The 14827-nt window shown below is 36.1% G+C and overlaps 1 protein-coding gene and 1 non-coding gene across 2 annotated transcripts; both read right to left on the minus strand.

Moving 5' to 3' along the window:
- Positions 1-1211: 1211 nt before the first annotated feature.
- On the minus strand, positions 1212-1284 carry TRNAK-CUU (transfer RNA lysine (anticodon CUU)). The gene has a single exon. It is a non-coding gene; the product is annotated as a tRNA-Lys (tRNA).
- Positions 1285-2027: 743 nt separating this feature from the next.
- Positions 2028-5436, minus strand: LOC133778269 (methylsterol monooxygenase 1-1-like). Its single transcript, XM_062218147.1, has 5 exons — positions 4957-5436; positions 4383-4705; positions 3396-3543; positions 3094-3126; positions 2028-2444 (listed from the first exon to the last, which is right to left on the minus strand). Exons 1-5 carry the CDS (start codon positions 5284-5286, stop codon positions 2379-2381), a joined length of 900 nt encoding a protein of 299 aa, XP_062074131.1. The 5' UTR covers positions 5287-5436; the 3' UTR covers positions 2028-2378.
- Between the last annotated feature and the right edge of the window lie 9391 nt (positions 5437-14827).

The raw sequence follows: 14827 nt of genomic DNA on the forward strand, positions 1-14827 counted from the left end.
ATTAAAAAGTAGTTTTTGAAAAACACAGAAAAATGGATTAAAAAATAAATACAAGCTGCGATCTTGCTCCCTCATCTCCTGTACTAAGCTGGCAAATCTCATCTTTTGTGGGATTCAGTCCCCTATTTTGTAGGATGTGCTAAGGGAAACATACCTATTTCAAAAAGTTAAGTTTTTTTCCTAAAAAATAGGGTTTATACAAAGTAAATTATTTATAATTTGAATATATTATAGTTGTAATTATATTTGTTTGGCTGATATTTTTTAGTATAGTTAATTTTGTAAATAAAACCTATTTTGAGTATGCCAATGTAATAAAAATGAATATGCTTACTAAATAACATATTTCAAAAACAAAAAAAGTTTGCCTAAGTAAATAAAATAGTTGTTAATATTTTACCATCAATATTTTGATATAGGAAGAGAACCGTATCAATATTTTACAAGTAAAGTTTAAAATGAAAACTTCCAACCCAAAAATCTAATATTGTAGTTGGTAGATTAAATTTGTTGTCAAAGTAAAAATATCATAATCATCTTGAAAATGACTACCTTGATCAAAATAACAGCAGTATGGCCAAAAAATTTATTTAAAGTTGTGGAGAAAATATAAAAAATAAAGAGAGAAAAAAATAATATAATATTGTGTATATATAGAAATAGTTATCCATATTATAAATATAGGAAAAAACAGACCAAAAATTCATAAATGATAAAAAGAAGAATGTAAAATAGAAAAGAAAAAAAAAGTAGTTAATGCACCTAGAGAGAGAAAAAAGAGAATGCAGAAAAGACAAAAATAAAAGTAGGTATGGAATAAATAGTGTAGTAATAGATAATAAATTTGTAAAAAAATAAAAAGATATAATAAAGTTTGAAATAGGATATAAAAAAATAGTAAATTCGTAAATATAATAAATAAAGAGATTATTGTAAATAAAATAGAAAAAACAGTATCACATATAAATTTTCCTAACATTATTCCTAAATCTTATGGCTAAATTAAATGTGGTCTATGTAAATGATAGCAAATATGTAATAAATATATACTTAGATAATTTTAATATGTGGTAGAAAACTATTATTTTATTAATTGTTATTATTCAAAAACACCTTGTATTCTCTCATCCACTTAGCTTGAATTGAAGTGTCATCATGAGTTATTTAATTAATTTTAGAAAATAAAAATAAAATAAATAAAAAGACGAAATCGCCCACCGTGGGGCTCGAACCCACGACCACAAGGTTAAGAGCCTTGCGCTCTACCAACTGAGCTAGACGGGCAATTCATTATTAACTAAAATATAGATTTAAATTCTCTTTAGTCAATTGGTACAAATTCTTAATATGGCTCTATAGTTTAACACTTCACATGGGCAATCTTAACTATTGCATAGCAAGTGGGTTCACTTCAAATATGATGTGAAGTGGAAAATGATTAAGTTAAATACTTTTATCAACTTCTTTAGTATGGAATAATCTTAAGTTCTTAACATGTGAATTAAAATCTTAAAATAATACAATGTTTGACTTTTTTTTCCCCTAACTGGATAATATTAATCCTATCCAAATAGGTGAGTCTTACATTCCCTTCCTTTTCACGCATAATTAAATTTTAAAACAAAAACTACAACATTATTCTTTAACTTTTTCATTGACAAGAAAATACCAAATGATGGCTTAATAGTAAGTAGTAGATAGCTATAAACAATGGAACCTGGGATGGATTATTCACTTATTTGAGTTCGACTTTTGTTTTTGTTTTTTAGCTTTTAAGTTACACTAACAATTTTGTTAGAACTATTATAACAGACATTTATTTTTATCATCATTACTTACTGAGAATGGAGCTTATTATCAATAATATTCCAGGCTAGTTATTCCCAGTGTTACATTACGATGAGGGCAGAGCTTAACTAAAAGTGCCTCTTTCTTTACTAAACAAATCAGTTGATTGCTGCTAATATATGTTGAGCCATCACATTGCACTGAAATGTCACAGAAAAATTCTCAGTTAAGAAAGAAAATCAATGGAAAATGTGCATTTTTTAAATTTCTTATGAACTGGAAGCTATAACTTTAACATAACATCAAACACAGTAGCCCGGATCTGATTTTTGATATTATGATTTGAACATACTCTCCAAAGAAGATGGACAAGTCTGAACTCTGAATCTAATGTTACAACCTTAAACTATGAAATCTCCCCCAGACTACATCTTATCACAGTTTTGAACAACCCCATGTTAATAATCGCCATAAAGACCCACTAAAGGTTTCTAATATTTTTTTTTTTTTTTTGCTGGACTACCAAAGAGATGTCAACTTGAAATCAGAGAGCTTTTCAGATCGTTACCAACAGGGTTCTGAAATCCTCACTAATCAGACTTTAGACCTTGACTTGAACTATTGTATGATCCTCCATTCTGTGTTTCCTCTTTCAACTGAAAATAAAAAATTAAAAAAAAAACATAATATTTAGAAAGATAAACACATGCAAGATTAATCTGAAATACTATAAAACAACTCAACTCAGATTATGATGCACTGAAGAAGCAAACGGTTACCAAGCAAAACATAACGTAGATGAAGAATTGTTGTTTACTAGTTTTCGTATTATATTTTATAACTTCACCAAAATGCTTCACTACTCTTTTGTTTTCAAAATTATTATTATCTTTTCAGATGGAAATGGACTTGGAAACCCACAATAATAGAACAGATTACCCACTTAGACACCTGAAAATGACTAGCCTAATTACAGAGCTTGGATGGAGCCTTAAAGACATAAAGCTGCCATGATAATCTTATGATGGAAACTATCCATTAACATGCTTCCATACTTAAACTATGAAAGATGGATTAAGCTGGGGAACTCCAAAGGGAAACCAGTATTTCACAAAGTCTTAATAGAGTTTCAATAATGAAAAATTCAATTCCATGCTGAACAAGACAATCAACTTGAATGGCTTAGTTATGTTAAATTAGTAAACTACAATTAACCTATCAAGAATGAGTCTTAGAAATGCCATCAAACTTCAATTATAATGCGCTAGTAAATATAAAAATATAATTTTTTTGAAAAAGGGTTACCTTATTGAGGATCTTCTTCTGATATCGGTAGCCCTGGTGAAATCGATCAAAACAAAATTATTGTCAAACCATAAGTTGGAGTCAGTACACATTAGCACGTTGAGTTTTATAAGGAATAATACTTGGGCACACAAACTTACACTACACTCATTGATGTGATAATATTTTATAGACATTCACGTACATAGTATAGTCTTACATTATTACTACTTTAAAAATGGTTAATAAACCACGGCACAACTTTGAATGTAAATTTTGTATATCTTAATTGTTACTCTATTATCAATAACATTATATATTACCTTGTCAGTTCCATAAATGAAATCACAGTAGGTGAAAACTGAAGCAAAGTTGCTCTGACTCTGTCCTCCAACATAGTGATGGTAATCATGATACTCAGCACCTCCATAGAATGGAATATATTTGGTGGGGCTCCACGGAAAGTCGTACCTGCATTTGGATTGTTTATTACAATAAGGTTCTATATGAATCAGTAGCCATAACTTCACAGCAGAGCAAAAACAAGAATATGAAAATGAGCACCTAGCAAAAGAACCATTATTTTGCTTTGCTGTTGAATGGAATTGAAAGAAAGGGACCGATTAATTTCCAAAATAAAGGAAAACTCGAAGAAATGTCTCTCCAAACAGTATTTACTTTATTCAGAACATCATAGTAACAATATAACTAGTAGACACAACTAAGAAATTTATCCTCAGCCACATCAACTTATTTTTCATCCAGTTCTACAACATCCACATGTGCCACAAACCCCATCAACGCTAGTCCCTGGCCTACCATCCTTGAAGAGTTGAAATACACACATTCATATCCATCAAGAAAAAAAATATAGCTAAAAAAAAATCATATCCATAAATAACACATAACCAAAAGCAAACGTATCAAGGTTCAGGTTTTTCATATAAAGATATTTGGAAAAACAAAAAAAAGGTGGCATAATTTTTTATTCCATTATTTTTTTTAAACAAAGGCTGTTCTTTGGCATAGCAGTTTGACAATTAAAATAAGAAATAAAACAAGAGAGCATTGAAAAGAAAGGCAGTACATTGATCCTGGTCTCCATCAAGAAAAGGTAAACCACTATCATAAAACTCTTCAAATCAAAAGTACTTCACATGCAAGTGTATTAAATAAACCAGAAAAAGGAATTCTAAAGGTTCATGATTGAGTCACAATCAACAAAAGGAGATAAGGACCATCAGATAGTAAAAAATAATTGATTTTTATTTAGAATAAAAGGAAAAACAAAAGTGAAGGAGCATGCGTACCCGCTGTGAGTATCAATCGCCTCAACCTGCCTTAAAGCTATCCACAACCAGAATGTGATCATATGGCCTGGAACAATAGCCGGCCCGAGAAAAGATGGGATACCCAATATTAAAACCTCTGCCCAGTGAGCATACGGAGCCGCAAATCCAATTGGAGCAGTGAACTCATGATGCACTTTGTGAATATTCTCATAACCCCATTTGTTATGCAGAAATCTATGGATCCAATAGTTTGTATAATCCTCCACCACAAAATAAACGAACAATTGAAGAGCAATCTCCCACCCAGATGGCAATGGCAGCCCTGTTCTAATCCCAATCATCTGTTCATACATAGAAAACAATACAAACAAAAAACCCAACTTTTTTTCATTACATTGTCATAATACCCAGTGAATTGTTTCTAACAGTTTATTTATCAAACACCTAAAAAAACAAATCATTGAAAAAACTGAAAATAATCTTGTACAGATCAGAACCCAGAAGCTAAATCAGCTCAAAATCGAAAATTTCAAGAATCGAAGTCCTCGAAAGGCCATGAAACAACGAGACGAACACAAACGCACAAACGAACCTGAATAGAAGGATACGATACGAGCTGGAGAGGACCAATGACGAGGAAGAACATTCTCATAACATCCTTGTAGCAAGTGAGTATCTCAGAAACCGACAAGCGAACCTTGGGCTGAATCTTGTACTTGTCAAAACCAAGGGATCGAAGAACCTCGATGACGACGAGAGGTACAGGGACGACGGAGAATAGGAGGAAGAGGAAGAGAATATTATGACAGTAGAGGAAGTAATCGGACTTCTGAGCAGAGTAATTAAACCAGATTGTCTCGGCGTACGTGAGGTTCCTACCGAGCGCGGTGGCTGCTTCGTGGATTGTGTTGTAAGGCAACATTGTGGTGCGACGGCTACGACGGCGGTGGTGGCAGTGGTATTATTCCCCAGAGAGCCACCAGGCGATGGTGGCGAGGAGAATGGAATTTGTGGAGTAGAACAGGTAGGAGAGAGAGAGAAATGAATGAGTTGGGTTTTGGTGTTTTTGGATTTGGTTTTTGGGTTTGGTTTAAATACGAATGAAAATGAATGAGAGTTGGGTTTTGGGTTTGGCGTTTCATTTTCGAAACGCCAAGAGGAAACCACGCTCTATCATTGTCGTTTTCGTTCGGTTACTACTTTATGAACATGACCACATAAAAAAAAAATTATAATAATAATAATAAAAAATATATTCTAAGATTTCACCCAAAAAAAACTAAATAAATAAAATATCGTAAGATGATGCATAGCATGTATCTTTTACATCATTATTATTAAATTCATTTGAAGATTTATTTGTATCTAAAATATATCACATTCTTGTTTTAATCACAAAGTTTGTAAAAATGTTAGATTTGTACGTATAAATATTTTTTTAAATAAAATATTATTTTTTATTGTATTCGGCTAAAATTAATGTAGCTCAATTTCACAATTAATTGATGATTAGAGTAAGTATATTATTTTACATTTCTTTTTCTTAAAAAAGTATGTTCTATTTTCACATGCTTTTAATATGAAATTTAATATTTATTTAATAAAAAGTAAATCATTAACAAAATAAATAACTTTAATTATAATCAATTACTGTTTTTCAAAATAAATTTTAATATTAGACATAGCATAATAAAACTAGACTTCTCGTGATGAAGATCTCTTTTTTATATATTTTTTTTTTGGATATTTTGTTTTATTTTATTTTTTGAATCACGTGTTTTACAAATTATTTTTTTAATTATGTATTTTGTAAATTGATTTAAATAAATTTTTAAACTTAATTTTAATAAAAAAATTTGAAATAAAACTATAAATAACTTATCAAACTAACAATTCAAAACTAAAACATAATTAATTTATTTATCAACTGTAATTTTTTTCTTCATTTTAAAAATTTATTTAAACTATTTTTCAAAATATATTATTAAAAAATTAATTTATCAAAACTCAAGCCCCATAAATAATTAGATAAAATACACTGTACAAAAAATTATAAAAATATAAAAAAAAACATTCAAATAATAATAAATAAAAAGGAGATTCATATTTGCATGGGTATGTTATGTGTGTCCACGTGTGTTATATCTGCCTTCACCAGAAACCACGTGACATGCCTCAAAACTATCAAACACATAATATGTAGTTTTCACATCGAGCTGTATAGCCACCTTGCTACGTATCTCTCTTAATTTTAAATTACTATTAAAAAAAACTTTGCATATATTTTTATATTACTTTGTGCGTATGGAAATGCTATTCATAAAACTAGTTTAAATTAAAACTAATTATTTATTTTGTCAAAAATAAAAAACTAAAAATTTATGTATTTTGGTCAAAAGAGGTCTCACATAATAATACAACTAACAAATATAACAGCACATCACGCAGTTTTTATAATAATTAAATAATATATTTTTAAATAATTTTTTGGAAAATTATGCTATAACAGTCATTTTCACCTTACTCATACAACATTCTATTTATATGAACATGTGAGGGTGTCTTAACCCTAATTTTTTTTTCATGATGGTATTCATTATATAACAAACTTCTTGTAGGTTTTCGAGAAATTTTAAATAATTTAAGTACCGAAAATAAATTCAAACAATGTTATACATGTGCTTTTATTATTATTATACAGTTTTTTATATAAAAAAAATTGGTTGATTACTCGTTTAGAATATTTATTTTAAAAAAATTATAAAAAGTAAATTATATGTATAATTTATGTTTTATGTAAGGGTTCACACTATATTGAACCTTGTATTTTAGCCGATGGACCATTAGAAATCTTTATTTTTAAAAATTAACTTTTGGACATCGTATTCCGTCAAAATATTAAAATAGAAATATATAGATTATTTATTTATTATACATAGATATTTGTAATTGAAATGTATTATAATTGTTATTTTAGAAACAACAATAAAACAAAATAGAGCTAATTACTATTATTATTATTATTATTATTATTATTATAACTATAATAATAATTATTATTATTATTATAACTATAATAATTATTATTATTATTATTATATTTTTTATAGATATTTAGAAAATAAAATAAAATAAAATAGAGTAAATAGTAATTAGTTTATTATATATAGATAGACACTTAGACTATAAAATAAAATAGAGTTAATTGCTATTATTATTATTATTATATTTTTAAACAAATAAAATAAAACTATTTTTTTAGATTAGAAAAAATTGAATAAAAAATAAACAAAAAGATTGAGTAATTTAAAGTAATTTTAAAGTGTCACATCATCTCCTTGATGCTCTCATTTATAATATATATAGAAATAGATAATATCTTAATTAAATTTAAAAAATATGTAATTACTTACATTTTCTTTTAAAACATCATTTCTTTGAAACTCTCGTTTATATAATATATAGATAGATATGTCACTACTTACATTTCTTTTAAATTACTATATTATTATAAACTATAAAATGAATAAAAAAATTATATTAAAGGAGAAAATAAATAAAAAGCTTTTTAAATTACTATATTATTATAAACTATAAAATGAATTAAAAAATTAGATTTTAAAGGAGAAAATAGATAAAGTACTTTGGAGCAATTTTCATTTTTTAAACGTGTAAAATAGACAGAGGAAATAATAATAACTTGTAAATATCTTATTTAAAATTTAAAAATTTGTAGCTACTTACAGTTTTTTAAATTACTATATTATTATAATCTATAAAAATGAATAAAAGTTAGATTAAAGGAAAAAATAGATACAGTGTTTTTATAGAAATTTTAGAGTATCACATCATCTTCTTGAAACTCTCATTTATAATATATATAGATATAGATAATATCTTATTTAAAATTTAAAAAATATGTAACTACTTACATTTTTTTTTAAATTACAATATTATTATAATCTATAAAATGAATAAAAAATTAGATTAAATAAGAAAATAGATAGAGTGTTTTAGAGTAATTTTAGAGTGCCACATCATCTCATTGAAACTCTAATATATAATATATATAGATTATTATAAACTATAAAATGAATAAAACAAATTAGAATAAAGGAGAAAATAGATAAAGTGCTTTGAAACAATTTTAGATTTTTAAACGTATAAAATAGATAGAGTAAATAATAATATCTTGTAAATACCTTATTTAAATTTAAAGAATATGTAACTACATACAGTTTTTTAAATTACTGTTGTTGACGCGGTTCTTCGCCAACAAGTAATTAAGAAAAGAAAGAGAAAGGGATTAGTGCTTATGTTGAACCGAAATAGATGAATGATCTTGGAAATGGAATGGTGACACAAAATACGTTTTTAGGTGGTTCAAAGGTTAAAATCCTTCTACTCCACCAGTCAGCATTATTGTTATATACTGGGTATTATTTTACAGGGTATTTCTTATAATATAGAATCCAACCATTTGTAACTCCTAGGGTCTCCATATTTATAGGAGAAGGCACCTGGGAGTTGGTAAGAAGGTCATCCCGTGACCTTCTTACCTATCATGTCAACTCTGTGACATTCATGATTAATTCCTAAACCTGACACATAAGTGTGGTCAAATCAATAGGTAAGGGGATAATGGGCCGCACGGCCCAACCCAGTCGTGGGTGTCTGAATACGCACGTTCACGTTGCGTGTCCGAGAAGTCAGGGATATATCAGACACGTGATGTCTGATATGCACGTTTACCTTGCGTGGTTGACTTTATAAAGGGTCACAGCCTTTAACTCCAGCTCGTACCACGAGCTGGATGCTTCCCTCGACTTGTGGTCTTCAGAGTCCAAACTCAGTCTATTCTTGGCGAACCCTTATGTTATCTCGAGCTGAGGAGGTAGGGCCTTACGATCCCAGCTCCGGTCTTGGGGATGTCCACGTGGTAAACATGATTAGGCCGACCCTCAAAATTAGGCCGTGTTCTCAGCTTGCTAACAGCCCGTGGGAAAACCAGGGCATACATCTGCCCCCAAAGCCTATGCTCGTGGTACACGACGTTGTGTAGGGCCATAGTAGAGGCTTTTAGGCTTCCCCATGAACTCTTCATATTCCACATTCTACGCAGGCGCCGAATACATGGAACATCGTGGTTGGTGACGGTACGTCTTCCGAGAACCGCATTTAATGGCCTAGCCTATACTCATCCGTCGTTTCGTCTTTCGAGTGGAGGGCCTTGGATCCCACATCAGGGCAATCCAACGGTCCTCCTCACATGGCCCCTCACGTATATAAAAGGGATGGCCACCTTACGCATGGGCCACCCGTTCATTTGAAATTTTTCAGAAATTTTCCTCTTCTTCTTGCTCTAAAAAATCCCCCCTTTTTTCTCTTTCCGGTTACCATCTTCGGCATTCCAGAAACTCAGGTGCAAGGGCTCCTTCAAAGCTTTGGAATCACCCACTCCGACGAAGCCCCAACCCAGGCGATTCCTTCATCCTCTTCTCAACCAGAACACTCAATAAGTCTTCTGACCGTGCATGTGTTGAAATTATTTTTTACTGTAGCTTAGGTAAATATTTACTGTAGCCGCATGCAAGGGTTTGCTGGTTTTTTGTGGGCATGAAAGGTGAAAGCCTTTTAGGTTAGGGTATCTTTATAGTAGAAAATCATTTAGGAGCATGGTTTACAGGATGCATTTTCTGGGAAAAATTTCTGGGTAGGATTTTTGGGATGCTAGTTCAAAATATCCAGTATTTTGGGCGTAAAACCGGGTAGCTTAGGGGACACGCTTCACATGCGGTTTTGCCTCTCTTGCCTATTGGAACTTTCCCTCCAAGGCAAAATTTTATCCTGACCCTCCTGACACACGAATTCCGAGTAATCGAGTTCTGTTGGGAGCACAGGCGCGTGTTCATAGAACCGCGTGGTCTCACTCTCCACGGGCTGGGCTTACCTCAGCTCGTGTCAAGGAAATACAGATTTTTCTCCATTTTTAGGTTGCCTTCTTCTAAAATTTCTTCTTTTTGTTCGCTAGGCGACCAGATGGGACCCAAGAAGAATGCTCCCAAGAAGCTTGTAGACAGCTCGTCCTCCCGCCAAGACAAAGGGAAGGAGGTGATGGCCGAATCCCCTATCCCCAACTTCGGGCTAGCAGTGGAACAGGAGCTCGAGGTGGCTCCCGACGCGTTCTTTGAGGCGGAGAGGATCATCTCAAAGATTACTGACCAGGTGAGGGTAAACAAAATATTCCTCTCCCACAACATCGAGCTGGGGAGAGGATCCGTGATTGCCCGACCTCCTGCAGAAGGCGAGTGGAGCTGCGCACCGCTTGATGAGGCGTTCTCGGCCTGGAGCGACGAACATTTCAAGGCGGGGGCCTTCCTCCCGTTGGATCAGTACTTCGCTGATTTCCTCAGTTACGTGAGGTTGGCCCCATTCCAGCTCCCCCCCAACTCTTATCGTTTGTTGGCGGGGTTAAGATACTTGTTCCTGAGACAGGAGTGGGAGGTCCCCACTCCTGTGGACATTCTTTATTTCTTCTGCCTCAAGGCCAGCACGGAGCAGCGGGGGCGAGGTGACGGGTTTTATTACTTAACCCAGTTCCCCAACACGGCCGCGGTCATCGAGCTGCCCAGCCACCCCAATGACTTTAAAGATCAATTCTTTATGTCGACGGGGTTCCGAAATTGCAAGCTGCACTACTTCAACCGTCCTCGTAAGTGCCTTTCAATCTTAGCTCGTAAGTTAAGTACCATTTAGCTCCTCTTGTATCCCTTTCTGACTTAGATTAATTCTGTAGCTATCTTCGCGAGGACAGAGAAGTCTGTGGTCCTCGGGAACCAGTACGAGATACTGGTGGGCTTGCCCCCCAGTGAAAAGGACTATCGTCAGCTCGTGACAGACGAGACGATGGTGGCCTGTAAGCTGATCTTTCCAGGTCAGACTCTGAACCTAAGGAGGCTCTTGGCGCTTCCCGCAGCTCGTGACACTAGGCCAATCATTGTGGAGGAGGTCGCGAAGGATGAAGATGAGGAGGACGAGGTGCCTCTCGTGAGGACGAAGAAGCGGACGTTGGAGGTCGCCCAAAGAACGGACGAGGAGAGGATCTGGTCCAGAGCAGCCGCGGGTCCTTCTAGCCAAGGTAACCCATACATGTTTAGGAGCTTAGATAGGGCCACTGCCGACCCCCGGCTAGCTAGGTACAATCCCAAATAGATCGTCAAACGCCATCGAAGTGACCAAGACTTAGATGAAACCCTGCTCCATTGCGTCGACCAGCTCGTGCTGGATTACGAAAGTAGCCGCCCTAGGGGGACCATAGTTGTAGATAACACCCTAGCTTTTAGGTCGGTCCTATTCGAGGAGTATAGGACTAACCTTCGGCCATGGCCCTCACTCCAAGAGGGTACCGTAGCTCCAGGACTTAGGCAATATGTAGAAGATTCTAGTCCTGAGCCGGCCTCGGATCCAGAACCCGTGCCAGCTCGAGAAGTGATTGTCTTAGATTCCCCCGAAGAAGCTCTGGGGCCGATGGTCGTAACCGTAGACTCTTCCTCTAGCTTGGGGGGTAGGATTCCCCTTTAGTACATATATATACTTGAATTTTGCATTTTTTATTTTCTTTCCTTTGCTTTTGTTTTTGCATGAATGCTGACTCGTGTGCTAACCATATCTTTGTTTTGACAGAAGAGATGTCTCAGTTCGGGGGTAAAAGTCTGTGGGCTGCGCTCATTGGGGGGAACTCCCCGGCTGGGGCCTCTGGGCCCAAAATGAAGAAGCTCCGGATGGCGAAGAAAGCTGCCGGGACCCCAACCAAGTCTCTTGCCAAGGAAAAAGAGCAGCCCCCAGCCGCTCAGGTCGTGGGAACTGTTCCTCCTGCTGCAGGGGGGAGCAGCATGCCCCGACCCCCTCCGTGAGCTCCGGCCTTCGTCCGAGACACAGAGGCAGAGCTCGGGACTTCGACAATTTCAACCTCCGAGGTGCGCATCCCGGTTGACCCCCAGGACCTGGAGAAGATTCCAGAGGCCTTCCGGGGGATGGTGTATGAGACGGTGAACTACATCGTCAGCCACATCTACAAATTCAACGAGAAGGAGCTCAGGACCATCGAAACAAGGAGCCCGGTGGGCGTGCTGGAATCTTCTCTGGGCATCGAAGCGGACCTCAACCTTTTATGGTTTCTGGACTATCATGCCTTACCCTGTTTTTCCTTTCTCCCTTCTCTTTTTTCTTTCCAAGGAAATTGCCTCTCCGTTTTCACACAGTGCCGCCGCCCTTCATCAAAGCATAGCCAGGACCAAGGCCCAACTCAAAGATATGCGGGGCGAGCATCAGGTGGTTAAGGACGCCCTGGCGGCCGCGCAGGCCGAGCTGGAAGAAGCCCATCCCAAGCTTCAAGAGGTCGAGGCAACCAAAGCCGCCCTCGCCGCTGCGCAGGCGGAGCTAGACACCGCGAAGGCTGGGGCCGAGGAGGCCAAGACCGCCCTCGCCGCTGCGCGGGCGGAGCTAGATATTACGAAGGCTGGGGCCAAAACTGCCCTGGAAGCCGAGCAGGCGGCCTCCGTTACCGCCCTGGAGGACATGCTCTACAACTGCTGGGCCTACAACCCGAACGGCAACTTCTCCTTCTTGGCAGCGGACGTCTGGGAGCCCTTGCTGGAAGGGTTTAAAGCTCGCCTCGAGAAAGAAGCGCCTTCCGAGGCCGGGGAATTCTCCGGCGCAGCTGAGCAGGAAGGCGAGACGGCGACCTCCACGGGGCAGCCTGGCAGAGCTTAGGGCCTTCCTTTTTTCTCCCACTCTTTTATTCTTATTATTTTTTTTGTGTAACTTTTGCACGAGGTGTTTCCACCTCGAGACAATCCAATTATCAATTTTATTTTAATTAACTTATTTCCTTGTCTTTGCGCACTTTAGTTACTATTTTGAAAAAACTTAGTTCGCATTAATTTTTATCAATATCTCGTGCTCTTTAGGAAGAACAACAATCAATCGATTTAAATTAACTTCCAAGTTTTATGACTTGGTTATATCCAGGAACTTAATTTGAAAACTTAGTTCGTGTTAACTTTTATCAATATCTCGTGCTCTTTAAGAAAAGCAACAATCGATCGATTTAAGTCAACTTCTAAGTTTTATGTCCTGGTTATATCCAGGAACTTAATTTGAAAACTTAGTTCGTGTTAACTTTTATCAATATCTCGTGCTCTTTAAGAAAAGCAACAATCAATCGATTTAAGTTAACTTCTAAGTTTTATGACCTGGTTGTATCCAGGAACTTAATTTGAAAACTTAGTTCGTGCTAACTTTTATCAATATCTCGTGCTCTTTAAGAAAAGCAACAATCAATCGATTTAAGTTACCTTCTAAGTTTTATGACCTGGTTGTATCCAGGGTACAGCTTAGTTCGCGTTAATTTTCATCAATATCTTGTGCTCTTTAAGAAGAACAACGATCAATCGATTTGAATTAACTTCTAAGCCTTTTAAGGAGACCTGGTTATATCCAGGCACCATATGCCCCCCGAGTAACTGGGAAAGGGTCTTTCATGGTTACTTAAGATTACACTCGTAAATATGTACAATCATAAACGAAAAAGTTAATTCTCATTGCGCAATACATAAAAAATGACCTTTTTGGCCTTACAAGGGTATCATTGATAATATCTCTTCAAATGGATGGCGTTCCAAGTCCGTGGGACTGCCCCTCCATCAAGCCGAGCTAATTTATAAGTTCCCTCTTCAATGACCTCGATGGCTTGATATAGTCCTTCCCAATTCGGTCCCAATACTCCATCTTTGGTATCCTTCCCGGCTAAGAAAACTCTTATGTGGACCAGGTCGCCAATGTTGAAGGCGCGCTTTTTGACTTTTGAGTTGAAATAACGAGTGATTTTTTGCTGATAATGTGCGAGCTAGAGCTGCGAATCTTCTCGTCTTTCATCAATCAAGTCTAAGGAAGTGCAAAGTAGCTCGTGGTTGCAATCCTGGTCGTATGACTGGACCCTATGCGAAAGTACCTTAATCTCCACGGGGAGGACTGCCTCACTCCCAAAGGTCAAGGAAAAAGGAGTATGACCCGTAGGAGTCCGATGCGAGGTTCGGTATGCCCAAAGAACCTGGGGGAGCTGTTCTGGCCAGACCCCCTTCGCTTCGTCTAGTCTCTTCTTGAGGCTCACCTTTAGAGTCTTGTTGACGGCCTCGATCTGGCCATTCGCTTGAGGATAGGCCACGGAGGAGAAAATTTTCACAATTCCATACCTTTCACAAAATTCGGTGAAGAGGTCGTTGTCGAACTGAGTCCCATTGTCGGAAACGATTTTCTTGGCCAGCCCGAATCGGCAGATAATGCTCTTAACCACGAAGTCGAGGACTTTTTTGGAAGTTATCGTTGCCAAAGGTTCTGCCTCAGCCCACTTCGTAAAGTAGTCGATGGCCACCACGGCGTAGTGAACCCCGCCTTTTCCAGTA

The sequence above is a fragment of the Humulus lupulus genome, chromosome 5, assembly GCF_963169125.1.
Source record: "Humulus lupulus chromosome 5, drHumLupu1.1, whole genome shotgun sequence".
NCBI classification, from domain to species: domain Eukaryota; kingdom Viridiplantae; phylum Streptophyta; class Magnoliopsida; order Rosales; family Cannabaceae; genus Humulus; species Humulus lupulus.